The sequence below is a fragment of the Capra hircus genome, chromosome 3 (assembly GCF_001704415.2).
Source record: "Capra hircus breed San Clemente chromosome 3, ASM170441v1, whole genome shotgun sequence".
NCBI classification, from domain to species: domain Eukaryota; kingdom Metazoa; phylum Chordata; class Mammalia; order Artiodactyla; family Bovidae; genus Capra; species Capra hircus.
The window spans coordinates 116,999,821-117,027,639 of record NC_030810.1 but is presented as its reverse complement, the minus strand read 5'-3'; the positions used below and the strand labels follow the sequence as shown (position 1 = coordinate 117,027,639).

Here is a 27,819-nt window from a genome sequence, read left to right as displayed (position 1 = left end):
ATTTCCTTGACTAGTCAGGATCTTTTGTGTTTCCGTACATCAGCAGTGGAAACTGGAAAAGATCAGTTTTCATTCCAATCCCAAAGAAGAGCAGTGGCCAAGAATGTTCCAACTTCCGCACATTTGTGCTCATTTCACCTGCTAGCAAAGTAATACTCAGAATGCTTGAAGGATTTTGAAGGCTTCAACAGTACATAAACTGAGAACTTCCACATGTACAAGCTGAATTTAGAAAAGCCAGAGGAACCAGAGATCAAATTGCCAACATCCATTGGATCATAGAAAAAGCAAGAGAATTCCAGAAAAACATCTACTTCTGCTTCATTGACTACATTAAAGACTTACTTCGTGGATCATGACAAACTGTGGAAAATTCTTAAAAAGATAGGAATACCAGACCACCTTACCTGCTTCCTGAGAAACCTACGTGCAGGACAAGAAGCAACAATTAGAACTGAACGTGGAGCAACGGACTGGTTCCAAATTGGGAAAGGAGTATGTCAAGGCTGTATATTGTCACCCTATTTATTTAACTTATATGCACAGTACATCATGTGAAATGCCAGCGGGATAACTCACAAGCTGGAATCAAGATTGCTGGGAGAAATAGCAACAACCTGAGATATGCAGATGATACTACCCAAATGGCAAAAAGCAAAGAGTAACCAAAGAGCCCCTTGATGAAGATGAAAGAAGAGAGTGAAAAAGCAAGGTTAAAACTCAGCATTCATAAAACTAAGATCACAGCATCCGCTCCTATCACTTCATGGCAAATAGATGGGGGAAAGTGGAAACAGTGAGAGACTTTATTTTCTTGGGCTCCAAAATCACTGTGGCTGGTGACTACAGCCATGAAATTAAAAATTGTTTTCTCCTTGGAAGTAAAGCTATGGTAAACCTAGACAGTGTATTATAAGGCAGGGACATCACTTTGCCAACAAAGGTCCATAGAGTCAAAGCTATGGCTTTTCCAGTAGTCACATACGGATGTGAGAGTTGGACTGTATAGAAGGCTGAATGTGGAAGAATTGATGTTTTCGAACTGTTGTGCTGAAGAAGACTGTTGAGACTCGCTTAGACATCAAGGAGATCAAACCACTCAATCTTAAAGTAAATCATGCCTGAACATTCGTTAGAAAGACGAAGCTGAAGCTGAAGCTCCAATAGTTTGGCCACCTGATGGGAAGAGCTGACTCATTGGAAAAGACCCTGATGCTGGGGAAGATTGAAGGCAGGAGGAGAAGGGGACGACAGAGGATGAGATGGTTGGATGGCATCACCGACTCCATGGACATGGGTTTGGGTGGACTCCAGGAGTTGGTGATGGACAGGGAGGCCTGGCGTGCTGCGGTTCATGGGGTTGCAAAGAGTCGGACACAACTGAGTGACTGAACTGAACTGAACTGATGCTCTTTTACTTCTTTTGTTATCTATATTCCTTTTATTTATTTTTCTTCTCTGATTGCCATGGTTAGGATTTCCAAAACTATGTTGACAAATAGTGATGAGAGAGGGCACCCTTGTCTTTTTCCTGATCTTAGAAGAAATGCTTTTAGATTTTCACCATTGGGAATAATGTTTGCTGTGTGGTTGTCATATATGGCCTTTATTATTTTGAGATAGAGTTCTTCTAGGCCTAATCTAAAGAGATTTGCTTTTTTTTTTTAATCATAAATGGGTGTTGAATTTTGTTGAAAGCTTTCTCTGCATCTGTTGAGATGATCATATGGTTTTTATCTTTCAGTTTGTTAATATGGTGTATCAAACTGATTGATTTGCATATATTCGGGTAAACCTTGAATACCTGGGGTAAACTCCACTTGATCCTGGTGTATGATTTAATCTGTTGTTGGATTCTGTTTGCTAGAATTTTGTTGAAGATTTTTGCATCTATGTTCATATTGGCCTGCTGTTTTCTCTTTTGGTGGTATCTTTGTCTTGTTTTAGTATCAAGGTGATGGTGGCCTCATAGAACGAATTTGGGAGTTTTCCTTCCTCTGCAGTTTTCTGGAAGAGTTTGAGCAAGAGAGATGTTAGCTCTTCTCTAAATGTTTGGTAGAATTCACCTGTGAAGCCATCTGGCTCTGGGCTTTTGTTTGTTGGAAGATTTTTTTTATCACAGTTTCAATTTCAGTGCTTGTAATTGGTCTATTTATGATTTCTGTTTCTTCTGAGTTCAGTTTTGGAAGGTTGTACTTTTCTAAGAACTTGTCCATTTCTTCCAGGTTGTCCGTTTTACTGGCATATAGTTGCTCTTAGTAGCCTCTTCTGATCCTTTGTATTTTTGCATTGTCTATTGTAACATCTTCTTTTTCATTTCTAATTTTATTGACTTAAGTCTTCTCCCTTTTCTTCTTGATGAATCTGGCTAGTGGCTTGTCCATTTTGTTTATTTTCTTAAAGTTTTTTTAGTTTTATTGATCTTTGCCATTGTTTTCTTCATTTTTTTCCCATTAATTTCTGCTCTGATATTTATGATTTCTTTCCTTCTACTGTCTTTGGGGTTTTTTGTCCTTCTTCCTCTAGTTACTTTAGGTGTAACATCAGGTTGTTGATTTGATGTTTTTCTCATTTCTTGAGGTAGGTTTGTATTACTATAAACTTCCCTCTTAGAACTGCTTTTGTTGCACCCTCTAGGTTGGTAAAGAATCCGCCTGTAATGCAGGAGACCCTGGTTTGATTCCTGGGTTGGGAAGATCCACTGGAGAAGGGGTAGGCCACCCACTCCAGTATTGTTGGGCTTCCCTTGTGGCTCAACTGGTAAAAAATCTGCCTGCAATGTGGGAGATCTGGGTTCGACCCCTGGTTCATGGAAGTATCCAGGAGAAGAGAAAGGCCACCGACTCCAGTATTCTAGCCTGGATGATTCCGTGGACTGTATTGTCCATGGGATCACAAAGAGTCAGACACAACTGAGCAACTTTCACTAGGTTTTGGGTTGTCATATTTTCATTGTCCTTTGTTCCTAGGTATTTTATAAATTATCTTTTAGTGTCTTCAGTGACCTCTTGGTTATTGAGAAGAGTGTTGTTTAGCCTCCTTGTGTTTGTGTTTTTTTTTACAGGTTTTTTCCCTGTAATTGATACTTAGTCTCATAGCCTTGTGGTCAGAAAAGATGCTTGATAGGATTTCAGTTTTCTTAAATTTACCAAGGCTTGATTTGTGACCCAAGCTGTGATCTGTCCTGGAGAATATTCTTTGTTCAGTTGAGAAAAAGGTGGATTCTGCTGTTTGGGGGATGAAATGTCCTAAAGATACCAATTAGGGCCGTCTGGTATAATGTGTGCTTTAAGGCTTGTGTTATTAATTTTCTGTGTAGATGATCTGTCCTTTGGTGTAAGTGGGATGTTAAAATCCCCAACTATTATTGTTTTACTCTCAGTTTCCGTTTTTATGGTTGTTAGCATTTGCTTTTTGTATTGAGGTGCTCCTATATTATATGCATAAATATTTATAATTGTTGTATCTTCTTGGATTGATCCCTGCAAGGTGGATTCTTAACCATTGGACCATCAGGGAAGTCCCTCCAATGTATTTTTTTCCCAATGTCATATTTTTCCTCTAAAGTGGAATCTCTCAGTGCATTTTTTCTCTAATTATTGAATAGATTCTTACTGGAAAAATTCCAATAGTATATAATTGTATAATATAAAGTAAAAATCACTCTGCCTTCCTGAAATGTCCTTTCAAGGCTTGTACTTTTTCTGTATATGTACAAACATTTAGATATTTATATGTTTTAATTTTTATAACCCAAAATGGCTGTTTTGTAGTCTGCTGTAGTTACCTGTGGTAATTTTTAATTTTTATTTATTTTTAAAAATGTTTATTTGTTCTCTTTGGCCATGTCAGGTGTCAGCTGTGGTACGCTGGATCCTCACTGCGTCATGCGGACTCTCTCACTGTGGTGCACAGACTCTCTAGTTGTAGTGTGCAGGCTCCAGAGCACCTGGGCTCAGTAGTTGTGGGGTGTGGGCTTAGTTGCTCTGTAGCTCTCAACCAAATATCTGAACACTCATCCCCTGCCTTGCAATGCAGATTCTTAACCACTAGACCACCAGGGAAGTCCCCTATGGTAATCTTTAAAATACAGTACATGTGAACTTTGCATAATCATTTTTATCGTCTGTAAGTATTCATTTGTACCTTACGTATATAATCTTCTATAAATCTTCACACAGAATTTTCATAGGTAGTATATACACCAGTATACGTATACTTATTTTTTCCCCATGTATATCCTACAAATATTGCTTGGGTAAAGTTTTCATAGAAATTGTTCTCTACAATGTTGCTTTTTGTTTGGCTGTGCTTTGTGGTGTTAGGGAATCTCAGTTCCCCAACCAGAAATTGAACCTGGACCCACGGCAGTGAAAGCATAGAGCCCTGACCACTGGACCACCAGGAAATTGCCCTAGGAAAGTTTTTATTAATTTATGTTTTTAGGTTACTGTTCTCAGGGCTTGTGAATAGTTCTTTCTGTATATATTTGTCATCACTAGAAGTTATGTATCTGTTTAATATTTGTAAATCTAATAGTTGAAAAAAATATATTTTTTTAATTTGCAATTTCTGGTGATGTTTAGCATCTTTTCATTTACTTATTATGCTTTTACTATTTCTGAATTTCTAGTTCATGTTCTTCCCCTTATTTTCTTTTTACGAGAATTCTTTACATATTAAACTCTCCTTTTGGAGATACATGGGCAATATTAATTTTTATGTTACTTCTCTGTTGTATAATTAGTAGCCTTCTTATACCCGATTATATAGTTTTTTTAAATATTTAAATAAATTTTGTTTCATCTGTAATTTATTTTGATGTTTAGTTTCCAACTTTACCAAGCTCTTAGCTGTTGTCAATACTAAGTAGGGAGTAAATAATATATTTTCCCTGATGATTAGAAATGACTAGTTTATGATATATCACATAGCTTCTGAAGCTTATGCAGTAGATCTTAACCAGGAATGTACATCAGAACCAAAGAATTTTGATTCCAAAGTTCTAAAACAAGAATTTTCTTACACTAGTGAGACACAAATACTTCTAAAAAATTCACACAGTATAGAATAATGTAGAATGAAAAGTGAAAGTGAACCCAGATGAGTTGAAGACTTTCCACCCAAAAACTTTCACACAGCTTTATTGATAAGTGTCATAACTTGGAAGCAATCAGTTGATAAATGGATAAACTGTGGGAATATCCATACAGTAGAATATTATTCATTGCTAAAAAGAAATAGGCTATTGGCCATGTGAGGACATGAAGGAACCTTAAATGCATACTATTAAGTGAAAGAAATCAATCTGAAAAGGCTATATACTATATGAAAGACAAAACTATGGAGATAGTATTACAAAGATCAGTGGTTGCCAGGAATCAGCTATGAGGGAGGGAATAAGCAGAGCACAGAAAATTTTTTTTTTAGTGTAAAACTATTCTGTGTGATACTTAATGGTGATACATTTTGCTGTACATTTATTAAAACCCAAGAATGGTTCTTGCCTGGTCATTCAGTGACTAAGACTCCATGCTGCCAGGGCAGCAGGCCTGGTTCAGTCGCTGGTCAGGGAACTAGATCCTGCATGCCACCGCTAAAGATTCTGCGTGCCACAGTGAAGACCCAGAACAGCCAAATAAGTAAATAAGTACTAAAAAAAAAGAGAAACAAGAGTGAACCCTAAAGTAAACTATGAAGTTTGGGTAATAATGAAGTACCATTGTAACTTATCAGTTGGCAGTTATGAATAATCCTTCCAGAAACATCTGTGTGTAGGTTTTTTTGTGTGTGTGTGAACATATTTTCTGCTCCTTTGGATAGATTACAAAGAGCATGATTACTGGACTGTATTCATGTTTTTTCTTCTTCCTGTTATTTGTGTCCTGTACATTAAAAAATATATATATATATATATTTCTCATGTCTAGGATTGTGAGCACCTAGAAGTTAAAGGCTGTAACTATTTTTATAAGCCCTCATGTGAAATTAAAAGTCGAATGCATATTTTGGGACTTCCCCAGTATAAGACTGTTTTTCAGTGCAGGGAATGTGAGTTTGACCCTGGTTGGGAAACTAAGAGTCCACATGCCTTGCAGCCAAAAAAAACCAAAACATAAACAATATTGTAACAAATTCAGTAAAAACTTTAAAAATGGTCCACATCAAAAGAAGTCTTAAAGGTCTAGTACATATTTTGATTGTACTGAACAATCACTGTTCTTTAGCATAATTTCTCTTAGTTTCACCTTGATCATCTGTTTATTGTAGAATATAATACATTATCTGTAATACCCATTTTCATCTTAAAATGTGTTGATAAGAAAAAGCCTCAGCTTAGACTATATAGGAAGGACTTGAGCTCCTAGATTTGCCAGAGAAGCAATAGGAGGCACTATATTTAATTATTATCAATTATTTATTTCTGTTTTAAGTTCTCTTCTGGATTATTTCCATACAGTTGAAACATTATAATCTTAGAAGTGATCTTTAAAGTCGTTTGACACATTACTTCTGTGTCAGTACAGAAATCCCTCCAATAATACCCCTAGCAGATAATTTTCCATCCTCTTTTCAATTATTTTCAATAGTGAGGGGCTTGATGGTTTCTGACATAATATAGTTTATCAGTAGTATGTAGGGTTTGAAAATGGTTCTTTTTATTGGGCCAAAATAAACCTTGTTCTGTTCGTAAGTAGTGGTCCTTCCCTTTAGAATTGCAGAGAGTAAGTACACTTGGAGAGATAATCAACCTTTTATAAGCCATGTCTCTCTCTGTACTTTTTCTTTCTCTCCCCAACTCTTTTCATTATTAGGCTAGACACCAATTCACTTAGCTATTCCTGTAGCAAGCTTCCAATCTCCTGAAAAACTTAATTTGAAGGGTTTTTTTTTAAATTCATTTTTGTGGCTGGTCTAAAGTCTCATACTGAATTTTCAGGTTCACGTAAATGAATAATTTACTTATAGAACATAAAAGATTTCCTCTTCTTTCTTTAAAATTTTTTTACTTTTATTTATTTATTTAGCTGTGCCACTCAGCATATGGGATCTTAGTTCCCCAGCCAGGAACCCATGCCCCCTGCAGTGGAAGTGTGGAATCCTAACCACTGGACTGCCAGGGAAGTCCCTTCTCTCTTTTTTAAAAGCCTTTTTCCAGCTTTATTGAGATATATAGTTGACATGTAATATAGAATACTGTGTACATTTAAGATGTATAGAGTGATAGTTTGGTACATATATTGGTGCATGTATTGCGAAACGAGTACCACAGTAAGGTTAGTTAACAAATCCTTCACATAAATATCAGTTTGTTGTTGTGGTGGTAAGACTAATTAAGATTTACTCTCTTAGCAAATTTCAAGTATGTAATACAGTAGTATTAAATATAATTACTATTCTGTACATTAGATGCCCAATCTTAAAACTGGAAGTTTGTACCCTTTGACCAACATCTCCCTGTTTCTCTCACGTCCTATCCTCTGGCAACCACCAATCTAGTTCTCTAAGAGTCAAGCTTTTTTTAGATTCCACGTGTAAGTGATGCCATACAGTATTTGTCTTTCTCTGTCAGACTTGTACACAGTATATATATACATGTATAGATGTGTGTGTGTATATATATATTCACATTTCCTTTATCTGTTCGTCTGTTGGTGGCACTTAGGTGGTTTCCATACCTTGGTTATTGTGAACACTACTGCAGTGACATGGGAGTACAGATCTCTTTGAGACAGTAGTTTATTTTCAATTTCTTTGGTTAAATAGCTAGAAATGGGATTTCTGAATCATATAATAGTTCTGTTTTTAATTTTTTGAGGAACATTTATGTTGTTTTCATAGTGGCTGTACCAATTTATATTCGCACAAATAGTGCCCAGCATTTGTTATCTCTTGTCCTTTTGGTAATAGTCATTCTAACAAGTGAGAGATGAAATCACATGGCTTTAGTTTGCATTTCCCTGATGGTTAGTAGTATTGACCATCTTTTCATGTACTTCTTAGCCATTTGTATGTCTTTTTCAGAAAAATGCCTGAATCCATTTTAATTGGATTATTTGGAAGAGTTTTGCTATTGTACGGATCCTTCTATATTTTGGATATTAACTTTTTAACAGATATATGGTTTACAAATATTTTCTCTTATTCCATAGTTTGCATTTTCATTTTGTTGTTTCATTTGCTGAGCAGAAGCTTTTTTGTTTGATGTGGTCACATTTGTGCTTTTGGTCTCATACCCAAAAATCTTTGCCAAGAGCTGTGTCAAGGAGCTTTTTCCCAATGTTTCCTTCTAGAAGTTTCATGGTTTCAGATCTCATGTTTAAATTCTTAATCCATTTTGAGTTAATTTTTGTGGGTGGTTTTTGATAGGGGTCTGGTGTCATTCTCTTAGGTGTGAATATCTAGTTTACCCAGCATCATCTACTGAAGAGACTATTCTTCTCCCCTTGAGAATTCTTTGCTCCCTTGTCAAATACTAGTTGACAGGGTTTATTTCTGAGCTCTTCATTCTGTTCCATTGGGCCGCATGTCTGTCTTTATGCCAGTGTCATATTTGTTTGATGACTGCACGTTTGAAATCGGAAAGTTTGATGCCTCCAGCTTTCTCAAGCCTGTTCAAGATCTTTTTTGTGATTCCATATGGGTTTTAGTATTAATTTTTCTATTTTTGTAAAAAGTAGAATTTTGATAAGAGATTATATTGGATCTAGGGATGACTTTGGATAGTATGGACACGTTTTTTCTTTTTAATATTTATTTATTTATTTATTCTGCTGGTTGGATCTTTGTTGAGGTACTCAGGCTAAGTAGTTGTAGCACACGGGCTTAGTTCCCCTGTAACACGTGGGCTCTTAGTTCCCCAACCAGGGGTCAAACCCACAGCCCTCGCATTGCAAGGCATAGTCTTAACCACTGGACTACCAAGGAAGTCCCAGTATGGACATTTTAACAATATTAATTCTTCCAATCTATGAACATGGGTATCTTTCCATATATTTGTGTCATCTTCAGTTTATCAATGTCTTACAGTTTTTAGCGTAAATATCTTTCACTTCCTTGATTAACTTTGATTAAATAAGTTACTTACATTAATGATGCTGTTGTAATGGGATTTTTTTTTTTTAATGTAATGGGATTTTGTGTGCGTGTATCTGTGTAGGGCTTCCCTGATAGCTCAGTTGGTAAAGAATCCACCTACAATGCAGGAGACCCCAGTTTGATTCTTGGATCAGTAAGATCCCCTGTAGAAGGGATAGGCTACCCACTCCAGTATCCTTGGGCTTCCCTTGTGACTCAGCTGGTAAAGAATCCGCCTGCAATGCGGAAGACCTGGGTTTGCTCCCTGGGTTGGGAAGAGCCCCTGGAGAAGGGAAAGGCTACGCACTCCAGTGTTCTGGCCTGGAGACTTCCATGGACTGTATAGTCCATGGGGTCGCAAAGAGTTGGACACGACTGAGCAGCTTTCACTTCACACAGACGTACAACTGATTTTTGTAGGTTGATTTCTGTCTTGAAATTTTACTGAATTCATTTATTAGTTGTAAAAAGTTTTTGTTTTGGTTACAATTTCAAATTAAAAATAACAAGAAATAAAATGACTATAGAAGGTGAATTTGGGGGTGCATATGTTAGCAATAAGAAGGATAAACATTTTTGTCTATATTTATTTCAACCCTGCTTCTCACAGTTAACTCTATAGAAAAATAGAGTGTCATATGTAGAACCAGCATACTATAAACAGCATATATATAACCAGGAAATATTGCAACAACTATATATCATACTTCTTATGAGTAAATGGGAATATCTCCTCCTGGAAAAGTTATTTCTTTTATTTTGCTTTTATGAGGTTAGTAGACAAGAATGATTACTTCTTATGGATCTTTCAATTTTTTTTGTCATATCCAAGTAACAGCACTTCAGGATTGAGCCCTTTCCCTGTGTAAATATATACTAGGAAGATAGTTCAAAGTAGTAACTGGATAATCATATGTATTTATAGAATATGTCTATTTCATTCTGTTGTATTTTCTATGGAGTTCAACTATGTAAGAAGCTCAAAATATTTATATTTTATAATATTTATATATTTATAAAAATATATATTTATAAAGCTCATATCCCTGGCACCTCAAAACTCACAAGTTTATATGGATGGATATTTAGGAACTTTTTTTCTCCAAAGGAAAAGGTAGTAATGCTACCTCTCTTTTCCCTCTCCCTCTATGGAAACATTCTAAATACCAAGTGTTTTTTTTTTTAAAGGGAATGTTCTTGGACTTCCCTGGTGGTATGGTGTATAAGAACCTGCCTGTCAGTGCAGGGGACACAGGTTGCATCCCTGGTCTGGGAAGATTCCACATACCACAGAGCAGCTAAACCCATGTACCACAGCTACTGAACCTGCATTCTAGAGCCCATGCTTCACAACTGCTGAGCCCGGTGCTGCAGCTACTGAAGTCTGCGTCTAGCTCTGTGCTCCGCAGCAAGGGCAGTCACTGCAATGGGAAGCCCATGTGTCACAACAGAGACTAGCCTCTGCTCACCAAAGCTGGAGAAAGTTCACATGCAGCAATGAAGACCTAGCACAACCAAAGAGGAATAAAATAAATACATAGTTTTTAAAAGCAAATGTTCTGGACATTTTAACTGGAAGTAAGGACTTTATTTGGATAATTTAACTGATGCAGTCATATACTTTTCTAATATTGTGAAGTATCACTATCCTTAATCACATTAATTTTATAATTCTCTTTGTCTGATTATACAACTTATTGAAAAGAATAAAAGAAGCTCATATCCCCAGCACCTCAAAATAAACACTGATATATACTTCTTCTAGCTTTTTTATAAGCTTTTCCTCTTTTCAAAATATTTTTTTTTCTGTTTTAGAAAAAATTAAAGGAATTAATTTCAAATATTAGAAGTATGTTAAAAGTTATCTCAGAATATTATGTATACTATTTTTCATTCACCACTGTGTATATTCCATGAATTTCATGTTTAAGGTGTATACTGGGAATCTTTGACTCTTGGAAAAGAGGATTCTTAAAATCTTATTGATGTCATGGTTTAGAACAGTCCTTCTCAAAAGTATGGTTTGGGGAATGCTGGCAGTCTCAAACTTAGATTTTTTTCTCTTGCTTTCTTCACTTTCATTCTCTCATGAATGTATGGTGGAATTTTCCAAAGGCTTCATAGGGTGTGTAATATTGTAACAGCCCAAGTAATGAAGCAGCTGTGAGATTGAGGGGGAGGAAGGAAGAAGCCTTTCTTCTCAGTGAATTCTTCTTTTGTATGGAAAATAATGTTATTTTTCATAAACATACTTGTGTTAACATATACTGAGTATTGCTGTTTTTTAAATGATTTGACAAATATTTTTGAATTTCTCAGTTTTAATTTATTAAATAGTAATATTGATAATAGATGAAATCTCTAAATAAAACCTTTTTAGAGTCCTCAATACTTTCTCAGCATGTTAAATATCCTGATATTGAAAAAACTAAGAATCTATAGTTTAGAAAAAGATTAATGGGAAAAAAAAATCTCCTTATATCCTTATACCACAAATACATTTTTAGAATATCACCATTTCTTGGTGTTTTAGAGATCAAGAGACTTAAAGTTCTGTTTCTGTCCCAGATTCTCTCCTGAACTAAGTTTGTCAGCCTTCTGAAAATAACAGTTCTGTGCTCTTTCCTGTTTAGATTTGATGGCAGAGTGGTGGCAAAGCTCCCTTTCACCCCCCTGTCCTATATCCAAGGACTGTCTCACCGAAATCTGCTTGGGGATGACACCACAGACTGTTCCTTCATCTTCCTGTATATTCTCTGTACCATGTCAATTCGACAGGTGAGTGCCCACATCATCTATTTCATATGTACCTCCTTTCTTGCTCTCGCACCCTAAGTTAATGTCTATTTGTGTAATACTGGAAGTGTCCACCTGTTGCTACTGAGATCTTTCAGTTGCTTGTTTCAGAATTCCAGAGTATCCTCTGAAACTGTTTTAAATGTATATAGTTTAGATTACTGATCCTTAGGGATAGAGAGTGGTCATCAAGTCACACGTGGTTTTCATCTCATTTTGAAGAGCGCTCTCAAGTTTCTTCTTCATTGCGGCTATCTAAAGGTCGAAAAGAAAAGAGTGGATTTTCCATTCCCACTATCATTGCTTCTTTATTATTCACCAGTGCCTTTTGGCACTGCTGCTGCTGCTGCTGCTAAGTCGCTTCAGTCGTGTCTGACTCTGTGCAACCATAGACGGCCGCCCACCGGCTCCCCTGTCCCTGGGATTCTCCAGGCAAGAACACTGGAGTGGGTTGCCATTTCCTTCTCCAATGCATGAAAGTGAAAAGTGAAAGTGAAGTCGCTCAGTCGTGTCTGACCCTCAGCGACCCCATGGACTGCAGCCTTCCGGGCTCCTCCATCCATGGGATTTTCCAGGCAAGAGTACTGGAGTGGGGTGCCACTGCCTTCTCCATTTGGCACTACAGGAACACAAGTAAACGTAATAATTTGATGACTTTAAGTTAGTCACAGTTGAGGTAAAGTCTGAATTGTAGAGTTTACATTCAGGCAACATGATGATCAGATATTCATAGTGAAAAATAGTGAGAACGAAGTCAGATAGGATTGTGAGAGCCTGGAAGAGAGACTTAGCGTCCAGTTAGTGGCAGACGATTCGGGCAGCAAGGTTGAAATAATGAAGTGGCTTTTGAGATGGGACTTTAAAAAATAAGAGAGGTTAAAGTCTCTTGCTCTAGAACTCTTCACATTTCAGGGAATTATTCAGTGTTTGAACATGCTGCCATTCAGTAGGCATTATAGGGAGGAGGTTGGCACATGATATGGTGGGGAGGTATGAACATGATCATTTCAGTGTTTGTTGCATAAATGATTCAGAGTTGTTTTTCTTCTTCCTCTGAATATCGTCTGTGGCAGCAGGTTTTTGGATTGGTCTGCCATGTGTGAGTCAATAGGAAACGGAATTATAATTAGAAGTTCACAAAGGTCTTCATGACTTTAGCACTTAATGCTCTCCCTACCTCATCTCTCTCCTCATCCAGCGCTCCAACCATTCTGACGTATCTGGCAGTTTTCATTCTCCACTCGCCCAGACTTGCTTTTTGTGAATATTCTTTCTTCTATTTGGATGCTTCCCAACTTCTTCTTTTGCATGTTAAATGCAACCAAGTTTTCAGGCTTCCTGAAATCATTTTCTTATACTTACTGCTTCTGAAGGATAGATGTGAGGGGGACATGACGACATGCAGAAATAACAGAAAACTAATCGAGTAGTCCCCACTCCGCTACTCTTGCCTGGAAAATCCCATGGACGGAGGAGCCTGGTAGTCTGCTGCCCATGAGGTCGCTAAGAGTTGGACCCGACTGAGCAACTTCACTTTCATGCATTGGAGAAGGAAATGGCAACCCACCCAGGTGTTCTTGCCTGGAGAATTCCAGGGATGAGGGAGCCTGGTGGGCTGCCGTCCATGGGGTCGCACAGAGTCGGACACGACTGAAGCGACTTAGCAGCAACAGCAGTAAAAAATAACTTTGTTCTAAATTATTACAGTGCTGAAATGATTGAGGAGGGGACAATGTTGAGAAATATATAGAGGTAAGCTTGCAGAATTTAATGATTGATTTAATGTGAGAAAGGAGAAACTAAGGTGACTTCAACATTATGGCTTTGGTGACCAAATGGAGGATGAAAAAAGAGAACAGAGAAGTAGGTTGGTTGGAAGACATGCTGTTTTAGTTGTCTGTGGGGCAGTTAAGTGAGTGTGTCCAGCAGGAAGTTGTATTCTTGTGGTGGTGTTCAGTCACTCTGTCGTCTCTGACTCTTTGTGACCCCATGGACTGCAGGCACAGCAGGCTCCTCTGACCTTCACTATTGCCCAGAGTTTGCTCAAACTCATGTCCATTGAGTTGGTAATGCCATCCAACCACCTCATCCTGTGTTGCTCCCTTCTCCTCCTGCCCACAGACTTTCCCAGCATCTTGTATAATTGAGGTGTGTACTACATCTTTTGAAATGCTTTAGCATTTTGGCTTATCCAAGGTAAAACCCAAGACAGTGACAATATGATTCTCTTTGTTGGTTTAATAGAGGTCTATTGCTCTTAAATTTGATTAAAAATGAGATATTAAAACTAGAGACAAAATATTAAAGTGAAGTCAAGTGGGCCTTAGGAAGCATCACTACAAACAAAGCTAGTGGAGGTGATGGCATTCCAGTTGAGCTATTTCAAATCCTGAAAGATGATGCTGTGAAAGTGCTACACTCAGTATGCCAGCAAATTTGGAAAACTCAGCAGCAGTCATAGGACTGGAAAAGGTCAGTTTTCATTCCAATCCCAAAGAAAGGCAATGCCAAAGAATGCTCAAATTACCGCACAACTGCACTCAACTAACACGCTAGCAAAGTAATGCTCAAAATTCTCCAAGCCAGGCTTCAGCAATACATGAACCGTGAACTTCCAGATGTTCAAGCTGGTTTTAGAAAAGGCAGAGGAACCAGTGATCAAATTGCCAACATCCACTGGATCCTGAAAAAAGCAAGAGAGTTCCAGAAAAATATCTATTTCTGCTTTATTCACTATGCCAAAGCCTTTGACTGTGTAGATCACAATAAACTGTGGAAAATTCTGAAAGAGATGGGAATAGCAGACCACCTGACCTGCCTCTTGAGAAACCTGTATGCAGGTCAGGAGGCAATAGTTAGATCTGAACATGGAATAACAGACTGGTTCCAGATAGGAAAAGGAGTACGTCAAGGCTAGATATTGTCACCTTGCTTATTTAACTTATATGTTAAGTACATCATGAGAAACGCTGGACTGGAAGAAGCACAAGCTGGAATCAAGATTGCTGGGAAAAATACCAATAGCCTCAGATATGCAGATAACACCACCCTTATGGCAGAAAGCAAAGAAGAACTAAAGTGCCTTTTGATGAAAGTGAAAGAGGAGAGGGAAACAGTTGGCTTAACATTCAGAAAACTGAGATCATGCCATCTGGTGTCATCACTTCATGGCTAATAGATGGGGAAACAGTGGAAACAGTGGCTGACTTTATTTTGGGGGGGGCTCCAAAATCACTGCAGATGGTGATTGCAGCCATGAAATTAAAGAACGCTTACTCCGTGGAAGGAAAGTTATGACCAACCTAGACAGCATATTAAGAAGCAAAGACATTGTTTTGTCAACAAACGTTTGTCTAGTCAAGGCTATGGAGGAGGCAACGGCACCCCACTCCAGTACTCTTGCCTGGAAAATCCCATGGACGGAGGAGCCTCGTAGGCTGCAGTCCATGGGGTCTGCAAAGGGTCAGACAAGACTGAGTGACTTCACTTTCACTTTTCATTTGCATGCATTGGAGAAGGAAATGGCCACCCACTCCAGTGTTCTTGCCTGGTGAATCCCAGGGATGGCGGAGCCTGGTGGGCTGCCGTCTATGGGGTCGCACAGAGTCAGACACAATTGAAGCGACTTAGCAGCAGCAGCAGCAGCAGTCAAGGCTATGGTTTTTCCAGTGGTCATGTATGGATGTGAGAGTTGGACTATAAAGAAAGCTGAGTGCTGAAGAATTGATGCTTTTGAACTGTGGTGTTGGAGAAGACTCGAGAGTTCCTTGGACTGCAAGGAGACCCAACCAGTCCATCCTAAAGGAGATCAGTCCTGGGTGTTCATTGGAAGGACTGATGTTGAAGCTGAAACTCCAGTACTTTGGCCACCTGATGCAAAGAGCTGACTCATTTGAAAAGACCCTGATGCTGGGAAAGATTGAGGGCAGGAGGAGAAGGAGACGATAGAGCATGAGATGGTTGGATGGCATCACTGACTCAATAGACATGGGTTGGGTGGACTCCGGAAGTTGGTGATGGACAGGGAGGCCTGGCGTGCTGCGGTTCATGGGGTTGCAAAGAGTTGGACACGACTGAGCGACTGAACTGAACTGAACTGAAAATATTAATAAAATACAGTGATGTATACATTCTGCCCTAAGCAACAAGGAGCAATGCTATTTTAATTACATGTGTTGCAATTCTGTCTTAATTACAAAGATGTTACTACTGTGTTTTTGATTACTCACAATAGTTCTTTGGTGGTTTTTTGTTGTTGCACTTTTAAATAATTTTATTTGTATATTTTTGGCTGTGCTGGGTTTTTGTTGCCATGTGGGCCTTTCTCTAATCGCAGTGAGCAGGGCCTGCTCTTCATTGCATTGTGACGGCTACTTACTGCAGTGGCCTCTCTTTTTGCAGAGCACATGCTTGAGGGCATGCAGGCTTCAGTAGCTGCGGCACATGGGTTCAATGGTTGCAGTTCCTGGGCTCTGGAGCACAGGCCCAATAGTTGTAGCACTCGGGCTGAGTTTTGCTCTGCCACCTATGGGATCTTCCCAGACCAGGGATCCAACCTGTGTGTCCTGCATTGGCAGGCGAATTCTTTACCACTAAGCCACCAAGGAAGGCCAGGTTCTTTTTTTTCTTTTTCTTTTTTTGACCCTCACTCGAGGTTTCTGGGATCTCAGTTCCCTGGCCAGGGATTAAACTCAGGCCACATCAGTGAAACACAGAATCCTAACCTCTCGGCCACCAGGAAACTACGGTTGTTATTGTTGTTGTTGTTGTTCAGTCACTCAGTCGTGTCTGACTCTGCAACCCCATGGACTGCAGCACGTCAGGCTTTCCTGTCCTTCACCATTTCCCAGAGCTTGCCCAAATTCATATCTATCGAGTCGGTGATGCCATCCAACCATCCTCAGTCATCCCTTTCTCCTCCTGCCTTCAACCTTTCCCAACATCCGGGTCTTTTCTAATGACTTGACTCTTCGCATCAGGTGGCCAACGTATGGGAACTTGAGCATCAGTCCCTCCAATGAATATTCAAGACTGATTTCCTTTAGGATTGACTGGCTTGATCTCCTTGCAGTCCAAGGGACTCTCAGGAGTCTTCTCCAGCATCACAGTTCAAAAGCATCAATTCTTCAGCTTTCAGCCTTCTTTATGGTCCAACTCTCACATCCATATATGACTACTGGAAAAATCATAGCTTTGACTATACAGACCTTTGTCAGTAATGTAATGTCTCCACTTTTTAACATGCTGTCTAGAGTTCCCTGGTACCTCAGCTGGTAAAGAATGCACCTACAATGTGGGAGACCCTGGTTCAATTCCTGGGTCAGAAAGATCCATTGGAAAAGGGATAGGATACCCACTCCAATATGCTCGGGCTTCTTTGTGGCTCAGTTGGTTAAGAATCTGCCTGCAGTGAAGGAGACCTGAGTTCAATCCCTGGGTTGGGAAGATCCCTAAGAGAAAGAAATGGCTACCCACTCCAGTATTCTGGCCTGGAGAATCTATGGGACTATACAGTCCATGTTGGTCACAAACAAAGAGTCGAACAGGACTGAGCAACTTTCACTTCACTTAGGTTTGTCATAGCTTTTCTTACAAGGTGCAGCGTCTTTTAATTTCAGGCTGCAGTCATCAGCCGCAGTAACTTTGGAGCCCAAGAAAATAAAGTCTGTCACTGTTTCCATTGTTTCCCCATCTATTTTGCCATGAGGTAATGGGACTGGATGCCATGGTCTTAGTTTTTTGAATGTTGAGTTTTTTTTTTTTTTTTTAATTTTTTTATTTTTTATGAATGTTGAGTTTTAAGCCAACTTTTTCAGTCTCCTCTTTCACCCTCATCAAGAGGCTCTTTCATTCCTCTTTGCTTTCTGTTATGAGGGTGGTGTCATCTGCGTATCGAGGACATTGATATTTCTCCTGGCAATCTTAATTCCAGCTTGTGCTTCGTCTAGCCTGGCATTTTGCATGATGTTCTCTGCATATGTTCGACTTCCCTGGTGGCGCAGACGATTAAGCGTCTGTCTACAATGCGGGAGACTCGGGTTCGATCCCCGGGTCGGGAAGATCCCCTGGAGAAGGAAATGGCAATCCACTCCAGTACTATTGCCTGGAAAATCCCATGGACAGAGGAGCTTGGTAGGCTACAGTCCATGGGGTCGCAAAGAGTCGGACACAACTGAGCGACTTCACTCACTCACTTTCTGCATATAAGTTTAACAAGCAGGGTGACAGTATACAGCCTTGACATACTCCTTTCCCAATTTTGAACCAGTCTGTTGCTCCATGTCTAGTTATAACTGTTGCTTCTTGACTGCGTACATGTTTCTCAGGCGGCAAGTAAGGTGTTCTGGTATTCCTATGTCTTTAAGAATTTTCCAGTTTGTTGCGATCCACACAGTCAAAGGTTTAGCATAGGCAGTGAAGCAGACGTAGATGTTTTTCTGGAATTCTCTTGCTTTCTCTATGATCCAACAGATGTTGGCAATTTGATCTCTGCTTCCTCTGCCTTTTCTAAATCCAGCTTGAACATATGTAAGTTTTCAGTTCATGTACTGTTGAAGCCTAGCTTGTAGAATTTTGAGCATTACTTTGCTAACATGTGAAATGAGTGCAGTTATGCAGTAGTTTGAACGTTCTTTGGCATTGCCTTTCTTTGGGATTGGAATGAAAACTGACCTTTTCCAGTCCTGTGGCTACTGGTGAGTTTTCCAAATTTGCTGGCATATTGAATGCAGCACTTTAATAGCATCATCTTTGAAGCTTTAAAATAGCTCAACTGGAATTCCATCACCTCCACTAGCTTTATTCATAGTGATGCTTCCTTCCTAAGAAACACTTGACTTTGCACTCCAGGAAGTCTGACTCTATGTCAGTGACCATACCATCGTGGTTATCTGGGTCATGAAGATCTTTCTTTGTATAGCTCTGTGTGTTCTTGCCACCTTTTCTTAATATCTTCTGCTTCTGTTAGGTCCATACCATTTTTTTTCTTTATTGTGCCCATCTTTGCATGAAATGTTCCCTTGGTATCTCTAATTTTCTTGAAGAGATCTCTAGTTTTTCCCATTCTTATATTTTCCTCTATTACTTCACATTATTCACTTAGGAAGGCTTTCTTATCTCTCCTTGCTATTCTTTGGAACTTAGCATTCATATGGGTATGTCTTTCCTTTTCTCCTTTGCCTTTCACTGCTCTTCTTTTCCCAGTTATTTGTAAGGCCTTCTCAGAAAACCATTTTGCCTTTTTGTGTTTGTACTACTACCTGGACTTCATTACCTAGAAATTACCATCTGAAAACTGTAGCATTTTCTTAAGTGAAATAAATGTTAAAAATGATTGTTGAGAAAGTTCCGCTCAAGCTAGTCTTTAAACTCCTTTCAGTTATTTCAGAAATTCTGGTGAGGTATATGTATAGCAGTTAATTTCATGAGGTCATTTACCATGGTAATCAGCAAAATTTCTATTTACTCACTACTTTGTATGGGTCTGGGTGATGAATATTTTTGTATTTACTTTTCAGACCATACAATTTTTATCACAGCAACTCAACTCTGTATGAATACAGTGCTAGACAAGATGTAAAGAAATAAGTGGGGCTATGTTCCAACAAAACTTTATTTGCAAAAAACAGGCAACAGGGTTTAGGCAGACTTTTGCAAACTCTTCCATTGTGTTATGAAAACAGCCCTAGAAAATAAGTAAATGAATGAGTGTTGCTGTATTCCAGTGGAATAAAAACAGGCGATAGAGCAGCCAGCCATGCTACTCTGGGAACCAAGAGTGTGTAGTATGTGCTATAAAGTTAAAGTAAGAATATCTACAGATACTAGACTGGTAGAGCTTAATGAAGTACTTGCTTACTGAATACCCCAAAAAGGGTGGGAGGAGAGAATGGGCAGCCAAAAAAAAACTTAGTATTTCTTTTCAGCCAAGGAGGATGTATGTTCATACTTTTAATTTCGGTTTGTGCAGTTCTCTGCGCTGATATTAATAAGAGAAAAGTATATGGAGCTATAGTACAGGTATTCTGAGATATTAAAAATCTTTGAAAAATCCCTAAAATGACCTACTTTTATCATTTTTATTTTATTAGCTGCCAAAAGTTTCTGTATTCCTTTCCCCACTTCTTAGTATGTATACTAACAGGAGGATTATGAACTTATTTCCAGTCTGAAATAGTTCAGCATTTGAAGTTTTTATGTGGAATATTTGCCTCTTTCTTTTAATTAAAATCCACATTCACTTGCTCTTTCCATAGTTTCTTCTGTTGTTCTGTTTGTTTTTAGGATCTCAGGTTATATAAGATTTGACTCTGTAGATGCCTGTGAAACAAGCATCATAAAATATGAGATTTTCAGAGTATAGAATACAATTCCCTCGATGAGACCATTCTTAGGCAAAGAAATAGGCCACTTGATTTCAGATATATACTGTAGCATAAAGTAATTTTGAGAAAACATAATGAATTATTTTTGCATTGAGGTTGTGAAATTGATTAAGTGATGAGGAAACTAACATAGAATGATTCAAATTTCTTTAGTGATTGGTCATACTCTGCCTTACACTACAGGATTTTTTAATTTGTTTTTGTCTACTTGTAATTTTCATGTATGTTATCCTTTCCTCCCCAATTCTTTTAAGGTAGTGATTTCTTAATTTCCTGTATATACCTTAAAGAATCTATATCGAGTACATAGTATGCACCTAAAAGGCATGTGTGAAACAAAACAGTAGATACTATACCCAAATATAAACTTACAAACTTGGCAAATTGAGGTTATACCACTTTTTACTCCCTATCTCTATGTATGAAAATTCATAATTGCCCCCAACCTCCAGTAGAAATTGTTGAACTTTGGCGTTTTTAGTGTATTAGGTAAGAATTGCTCTCTCATTGTAGTTTTAATTTGCATTTGGATTGAGCGTCTCTGTTTGTCTAAGAGCTACTCATGTATTTTTTTCTTTCTTTGGTAGGTGAGACACTGTATGCTTTTTGCCTGTTTCACTATTGGATTGTTGGTCGTTTTCTTAATTTTTGGCTCTTAGGGAGTTTAGCCCTGTGTGCTCTAAGTTACTAATAATTTTTGTAAACTGTTGTTTGTGTTTCAGTTTTACTTAGTATGGTTTTTGCCATGCAAAATTTTGTCTGCTGGAGTTTTTTTTTTTTTCTTATTAGTCTTTTGTTAAAGTTATATAGAAATTCACCGTTGTTTTCTTCTACTGTTTGTTAGTTTCTTATATAGTCATGGCTCAATCCATTTGGAGTTAATACTGGCATACCTTATTTATTCTTTCTTTTCTCTTTTGTTCTTTGCCAACTTTTGTGTGATTTTTATGAGAAAAAACATGAAAACATGGATTCATTTGAGATCAAAGTTTGCCTCCCCATTTTTTTCAAAGACCAAGAAGCTAGAGGGTCGTAAGATGCAGTGAGGTGAATGATAATTCTTGAATTTGATTTTTATTTGAATGGAGTGAATCTCTGTTAAATTATTAATTAGTATTTTCTCTTTGAAATTTGAACATCTGTGTTTGACTAAGGATGCTCCTCCTCTCTTCACACCTTGTGTAGATCATCAGGTCTTTTGGATTTGGGTGCCATAGGATGGGTTAAACAATGTTATCTGAGATCCTAGAGTAAAAGAGTATGAAGGAGGGGGTCAGAACATACATGTCACACTTGCAGAGTCTCAGGTTTAAATTTGTCAGTGTGACTGCCCCTGGTAGCAGTTTTCCCAAGGAAAGTGCAGTGCTCTCTTATGCCCAGAAACTGCTTTCTGATTTCCCAGTACTTTTAATCTTTTTCACTTATTGTGGTAAAATAAATATCACAGAAAATACACTGTTTTAACCGTTTTAATTGTTCATTTCTTTGACATTAAGTACATTGCGTGTTGTTGTACAACCATCACCATTATCCATTTCTAGAATTTTTCATCTTCCCAAACAGGAAATCTGTGCCCATTAAACACTAAATCTCCATTATCCTCTCCCCTCAGTCCCTGGCAACCACCATTCTAATTTCTGTCTCTGTGATTTTGACTGTTGGTGTTTGTGAATCTGCCCTCATAAATGTAGAATCATACTGAAGTCCTTTTGTAACTGGAATGTTTTCAGGGTTCATCCATGTTGTAGCATATGTGAGAATTTCCTTTTTAAGAGTGAACAAACTTTCCATTGTATGTATATACCGTTTGTTTTTAATCTATTCATCTGCCAAAGGACTACTTCTGCCTTTTGGCTGTTGTGAGAAATGCTGCTGTGAACACAGGTGTATCAATGTCCGAGTTCTTGTTTTCACTTCTTTTTCCTTTATACTCCACAGGTAGAATTGCCACCATACTGCAATTCTGTGTTTAATTTTTTTGAGGCATCAGCACAGTGTTTTCCATAACTAGTCACCATTTTTACCCAGCACTGTTAATCTGAAGTATCAGTTTACCACCAGTTTGAGACCATAATCTTATGAAAGATCATGGCATTTACGTATGTCAGTTTACTTCCCTAGTAGCTTAGACAGTAAAGCATCTGTTTGCAATGCAGGAGACCCAGGTTCCATCCCTTGGTTGGGAAGATCCCCTGGAGAAGGAAATGGCAGCCCACTCCAGTATTCTTGCCTGGAAAATCCCATGGACCTGGAGCCTGGTAGGCTACCATCCATGGGGTCTCAAAGAGTCGGACACGACTGAGCGACTTCACACACACACACACACACATTACAGTGTTAACCAGAATCCACTTTCATTACTGAGAGTGATAGTGTGATTGAATCGACTAGCTCTAGTCCCTTCATGACAGTACCCCGAGCATAGGAGTGTACTAACTGGTTATAAAAGAGCATCACCTTAAGAACTGCAAAAAACAAACAAAAACAACTGCTAACTTACATAGCATTGTCCCATGATTATCATAACATCAGGGCTTCCCATTACAACATTGGCTCAGATTGTAAAGAAGCTGCCTGCAATGCAGAAGACCTGGGTTCAGTTCCTGGGTCAGGAAGGTCCCCTGGAGACTAAATAGCAAAATACTTCAGTATTCTAGCCTGGAGAATTCCATGGACAGAGAAGCTGGTGGGCTATAGTCCATGGGGGTCACAGAGTCGGACATGACTGAGCTACTAACACTTACTTATCGTAACATGCCCCCTTATTATGATAGAGGTGTAATAAATATTAAATTGAATAAGGATATCTATCTGCTTCAGTAATTTTTCCCTGTTTCCCAGGTTTGATTCCTGGATCGGGACGTATTCTGGCCTGGAGTGGGTAGCCTTTCCCTTCTCCACGGGGTCTTCCCAACCCAGGTATCAAACCCAGGTCTCCTGCATTGCAGGTGGATTCTTTAAGCCCAAGGAAATACAGTATTTGGAGGTAAAACACCAAGGTTTGATTCTTATTGCCACTTACTAGCCTAATGTCCTTGGGAGTCATATAACTGCTCTGAGTCTAAATTTTCACAAAGATGAAATCGGGTTTAGGGTTTAGTGTGCAACCTCACCACATTATGATAATCAGATGCCAATGATATGGAAAGTTAGCTGTTATTCTTAAAGTGGTAGGTTTTTTTTTTTTAAACAAGTTAGCGCCTGCCCCTGCCCTTGGGATGTTTTTAAAATTAGTGTTTGTTTCCCAGCCCAAGATAGGACTGGTTCTTTTCATAGATTAAAACGTGGTGGTGATCTGTCATATTAACTGAAAATAAATCTAATTACCTTTCCTTGTTTTATCTTTCTCCTTTTGTTTACTTCCTTAATGTGTGGTGATTAGTGATTAGCTGCTTTGACCTTCACATCTTTATTTCCTTTGTGTGAATTTGTAGCAGCGGAAATGGTAGGTCTGCCAGCTTTATCAGAGGTGTTAAGTTAGTCCAGTGTAGTGACGAATTTTAAGAATAAAAGGAAATTTTCTTAATTCCTAAAATTAAAATACTTGCTTTTTTTTTTTTAATTTTCTTATTATGAGTCAGTAATGGATTGAGTAAATGATCTCCTCTATAGAAAGTGTTCTAAATCTTAGTGAAGATCCCAGCAAATGTATATGATAGTTAAAGCCATGACAGAATTCTCTTTACTTGGAAAGCAAAAAGAATTAGTGTTTATGAAGAAAAGCACAAGAAAGAGTTTCTTATATTTTTTTTCCTTTGTCACCCACATCTTAATATATAACCATATGCATATATGGCTATGATCTGAAGAAATGTCAGTGAGAATTTGTCATTGTCTCCTTCAACAGGTATATGTGCTTAGGACAGGGATAAAAATAAGTAAGTTTAATTTTTCATCACACTTTTGGCTTCCGTAGGGCAAAGAATTTTGATATGGCTTGCATGTCTGTAAGGACGGGTTCTAATTATGTCATGTCAGTTCATCTCAAAGTCATCGAAATGGTAGAAGGGCCAACTAGATGCCTGCCACCTCCTGCATCTCGTCGTTAGTTTGTGCCACTTTATTTAAGGGTTAGAGCCTAATTCATTGATTCCAGTATAGCTTGTTTTTAAGCAAAGTATTTTCATTTGTAGTGTTTAACTTTAAATCAGTTAGAGAATGCATTTGGTTTGAAAAGTGAGAGGTAAGTACCAAGTGAGAACAGATTATTCAGGCATCATCTTAATCTGAACCCTTTGAATTGTTTCAGTGAGTTTAAGGCTTCATTTAGAATATTCCTGTCCTTGCTGAAGAATGACTCAAGTCCTTCACTATGCCAGGAATTCTTTGATGCTGACATGTAAGAGCAAGGAGTGATTATCTCTACCCTTGTGAAACTCACAGTCTATGCGGGAAGACAGATCCATAAATAATAGCAGAATGTGATTGATAACTTTTGTGTGAAGTGAAGTCGCTCAGTGTGTCCGACTCTTTGCGACCCCATGGACTGTAGTCTACCAGGCTCCTCTTGTCCATGGGATTTTCCAGGCAATAGTCCTGGAGTGGATTGCGATTTCCTTCTCCAGGGGATCTTCCCAACCCAGGGATCGAACCTGGGTCTCCCGCATTGTAAACAGACACTGTTTACCGTCTGAGCCACCAGGGAACTTTTGTGTATGTGTACATATATAAAATGGTTTGGGAGGAGGAATAATATGCTATGGAAGTGAAATGACTATAGGAATTAGTTCTGTGAAACTGAGATTTTGTACAGGAGGGGCATTTAAAATGTGTCTTGAAGGGTAAGTAGGGGTTTTCCAATTTTATCAGAATATTCTTGGCATAGTTTGAGTAAAACATGAAGGCTTGAAAGTATGTAGTGAACGTAGAGATCACTGAGTCCAGAATTGTTGGTGAATGTCACTGCTTAATGTCTGTACTTCACAGCACAGTGTTAAGTGATTTTTCCCTGTGTTTCTTTCCTTCTTTCTATGTGTTTCTTTTTCCTTTGTTTATTTATTGATTTATTGGCCCTGTTATGTGACTTATGGGCTCTAAGTTTCCTGACCAGGGATTGAACCCAGGCCCAAGCAGCGAAAGTGCCAAATCCTAACCACTGCACCATCAGGGAACTCCCTGCGTGTGTCTTTTGTAGTGTAAGTCTGCTAGTGACAGATTCTCTTACTCTTCATTTATCCCCAAATATTTGTTTATCTTTACTTTTGAAGGATATTTTCATAGGATACAGAATTCTGGATTGACTGCTTTTGTTTGTTTTAATCCTTTCAGCTTCAGTTTTGTTTTCTTTTAACCGTATTTATTACAGTTATATACAGTTGGATCTTATATTCTGAAACCTGTAGCTGATCACAGGAAAGAAGGCATTTGGGGATGAGGAGGGCACAGACAGGAGGGCCTGGCTCCTGGTGGGCGGGCCATCCCCCCAGGGCGAGCAGTCGGGAGCAGTGGACTGTCACTTGTGGCGGCAACCAGGCCAGGGCTGTGACAAGCACCCACGGGCAGCATCGCCTGGGCAGGGCCTGGCTGGGGGTCCCGGGGGCCCTCGCCCAGAGGGAAGCTTCTGGCTTCTGAAATCAGGACAGTGTGGCCCCCGTGGCCACTGGTGAAACAGCTTCAGTTATTTCTGATGAGAAGACCTTCATGTCTTTGTATCCCTGTAGATAATAATTTTTCTCTGGCTGCTTTCAGATATTTTTCTTTAAGCTTGGTTTTCAGCAATTTGACTGTTATGTACCTAAGGGTACTGTAATGTAACTTTTTGTTTTTTTGCTGTACTGGGCAGCTTAACAGATCTTAGTTCCCCAACAAGGGATTGAACCTGGGCAATCCTAACTACTAGACCAGCAGGGAACCCCGCCCCCACCCCCCAAGGGTATTTAAAAAAAAAATTATCCCTCTATAGCTTATAGCTTTTTTTTTTTTAATTTGGGAGGACTTCAACAATTATTTCTTCACATATTTTTTTCAGCCCCATTCTTTCTCTCTTAATTCCATTTACTTATAGTCTTTTTAGTTTTGTCCAATAGAAAACTGAGTCTCTTCAATTATTTAGTCTTTTTCTGTCTGTTGTTTAGATAGGATAATTTCTTGTAATCTGTTTTCAAGTTCACAGACTCCTCTCTCATATCTCTAATCTAAAAAAGGAGTTTCAAGACTCCTCTTTTATCTCTAATCTGAGTTAAACCTAAGCTCATCCAATGATTTTGAAATTTTGATATAGTATTTTTTAGCTCCTGAATTTCCATTTGGTTATTTTTTAGTCTTTTTCCTTCCTTGCTGAAGTTTACCATTTGTTCATTTATTGTGAATGAATATATTTTCTTTTATGTCCCTTGTCATGGTTAATTAGCTTCTTTAAAATCTTGCTTACTAATTTCAACATTTGGATCATGTCAAGGTTGAACTCTATCTTTTGCCTGTTTTCTTTTGTCTGGGTCATGTTTTCCCATCCCCTGGTATGTCTCAATTTTGGATCGTATCATGTGCATTGTAAGTGATAAGCTATAGTCTAGATTCTGTTATTCTTAACACAGAGGGGTGTTTTTGTCTGTTTGTTTGTTTAAGTGGACAGTTAAGTTGACATTCAAACTCCAAGGTCTGTCTTCTTTGTGGTAGACATCTAGGAAATCTTAAGTTATTTCAGTCATATTTGGTTGAAGGCAGTCTCTCCTATGAATGGTTTAAGAGTTAACCAGAGAATTGGGCAGAGTTTGCATGCTAAGTTGCTTCAGTGGTGTCTGACTCGTTGCAACCCCATGGACTAGCACACCAGGCTCCTCTGCCCATGGGGCTTTCCAGGCAGGAATACTGGAGTAAGTTTCTTCTCCAGGGGATCTTCCTGACCCACAGATCAAACCTGCATCTTTTGTATCTCCTGCATTGGCAGGCAGGATCTTTACCACTAGCGCCACCTGGGCAGAGTTTAGATGCAGAATTTTACAGGGCCCTATTAACTCTATTTTCCAGGAATATTTTTCAGTTGCTATGGTTTAGAAGGAAATGGCAACCCTCTCCAGTATCCTTGTCTGGAGAATTTCATGGATGGAGGAGCCTGGTGGGCAAAGAGTTGGACACACGACTGAGTGACTAACACTTTCACATTCGTGGTTGCCCTAAACTCTGTTCTTTGGTGCGTCAAACTAGTAAGACTACAATTTCATACTGAGTTTTAGATACCCCACATAGTGCCACCTGGGTTCTACTATCTGTTATGAGATTTTAAAAGGATAGAACATCTATCTTCTTACACAAAACTAAAATTCAGAACATTCTCCTTGACTGATTGAAATTGTCACTTGATCCCCTAATCTTCCCAAAAGAGGTCCTATTTACAAAAGAGGCCTTTGGACAACCTAAGGAGAGAAAAATATTCATTCAACTTTACGAAGGAAATGATGTTACTCTCGTGCAGATTAGATGTGCTTATCCTTTTAGAATTTTGATTTTCACCTTGCAAGATATGCGTTGAAGTCAGCAATATAATTTATTACAACATAACTGTGTTCAAGAATGTTAGAGTGCCACAGCCACACAGGACTGTGGCTCCTTTCAAGGTGCTTGG

At 38.7% G+C, this 27,819-nt stretch overlaps 1 protein-coding gene across 1 annotated transcript in view; it reads left to right on the top strand.

The window, feature by feature from the left end:
* The window catches only part of TMCO1 (transmembrane and coiled-coil domains 1), a 60,811-nt gene that overhangs the window by 27,929 nt on the left and 5,063 nt on the right, over positions 1–27,819 (top strand). The window contains exon 6 of the mRNA XM_005677092.2: positions 11,712–11,856. Coding sequence (XP_005677149.1) covers positions 11,712–11,856 — 145 coding nt within the window. The remainder of the gene's footprint in view (positions 1–11,711; positions 11,857–27,819) is intronic.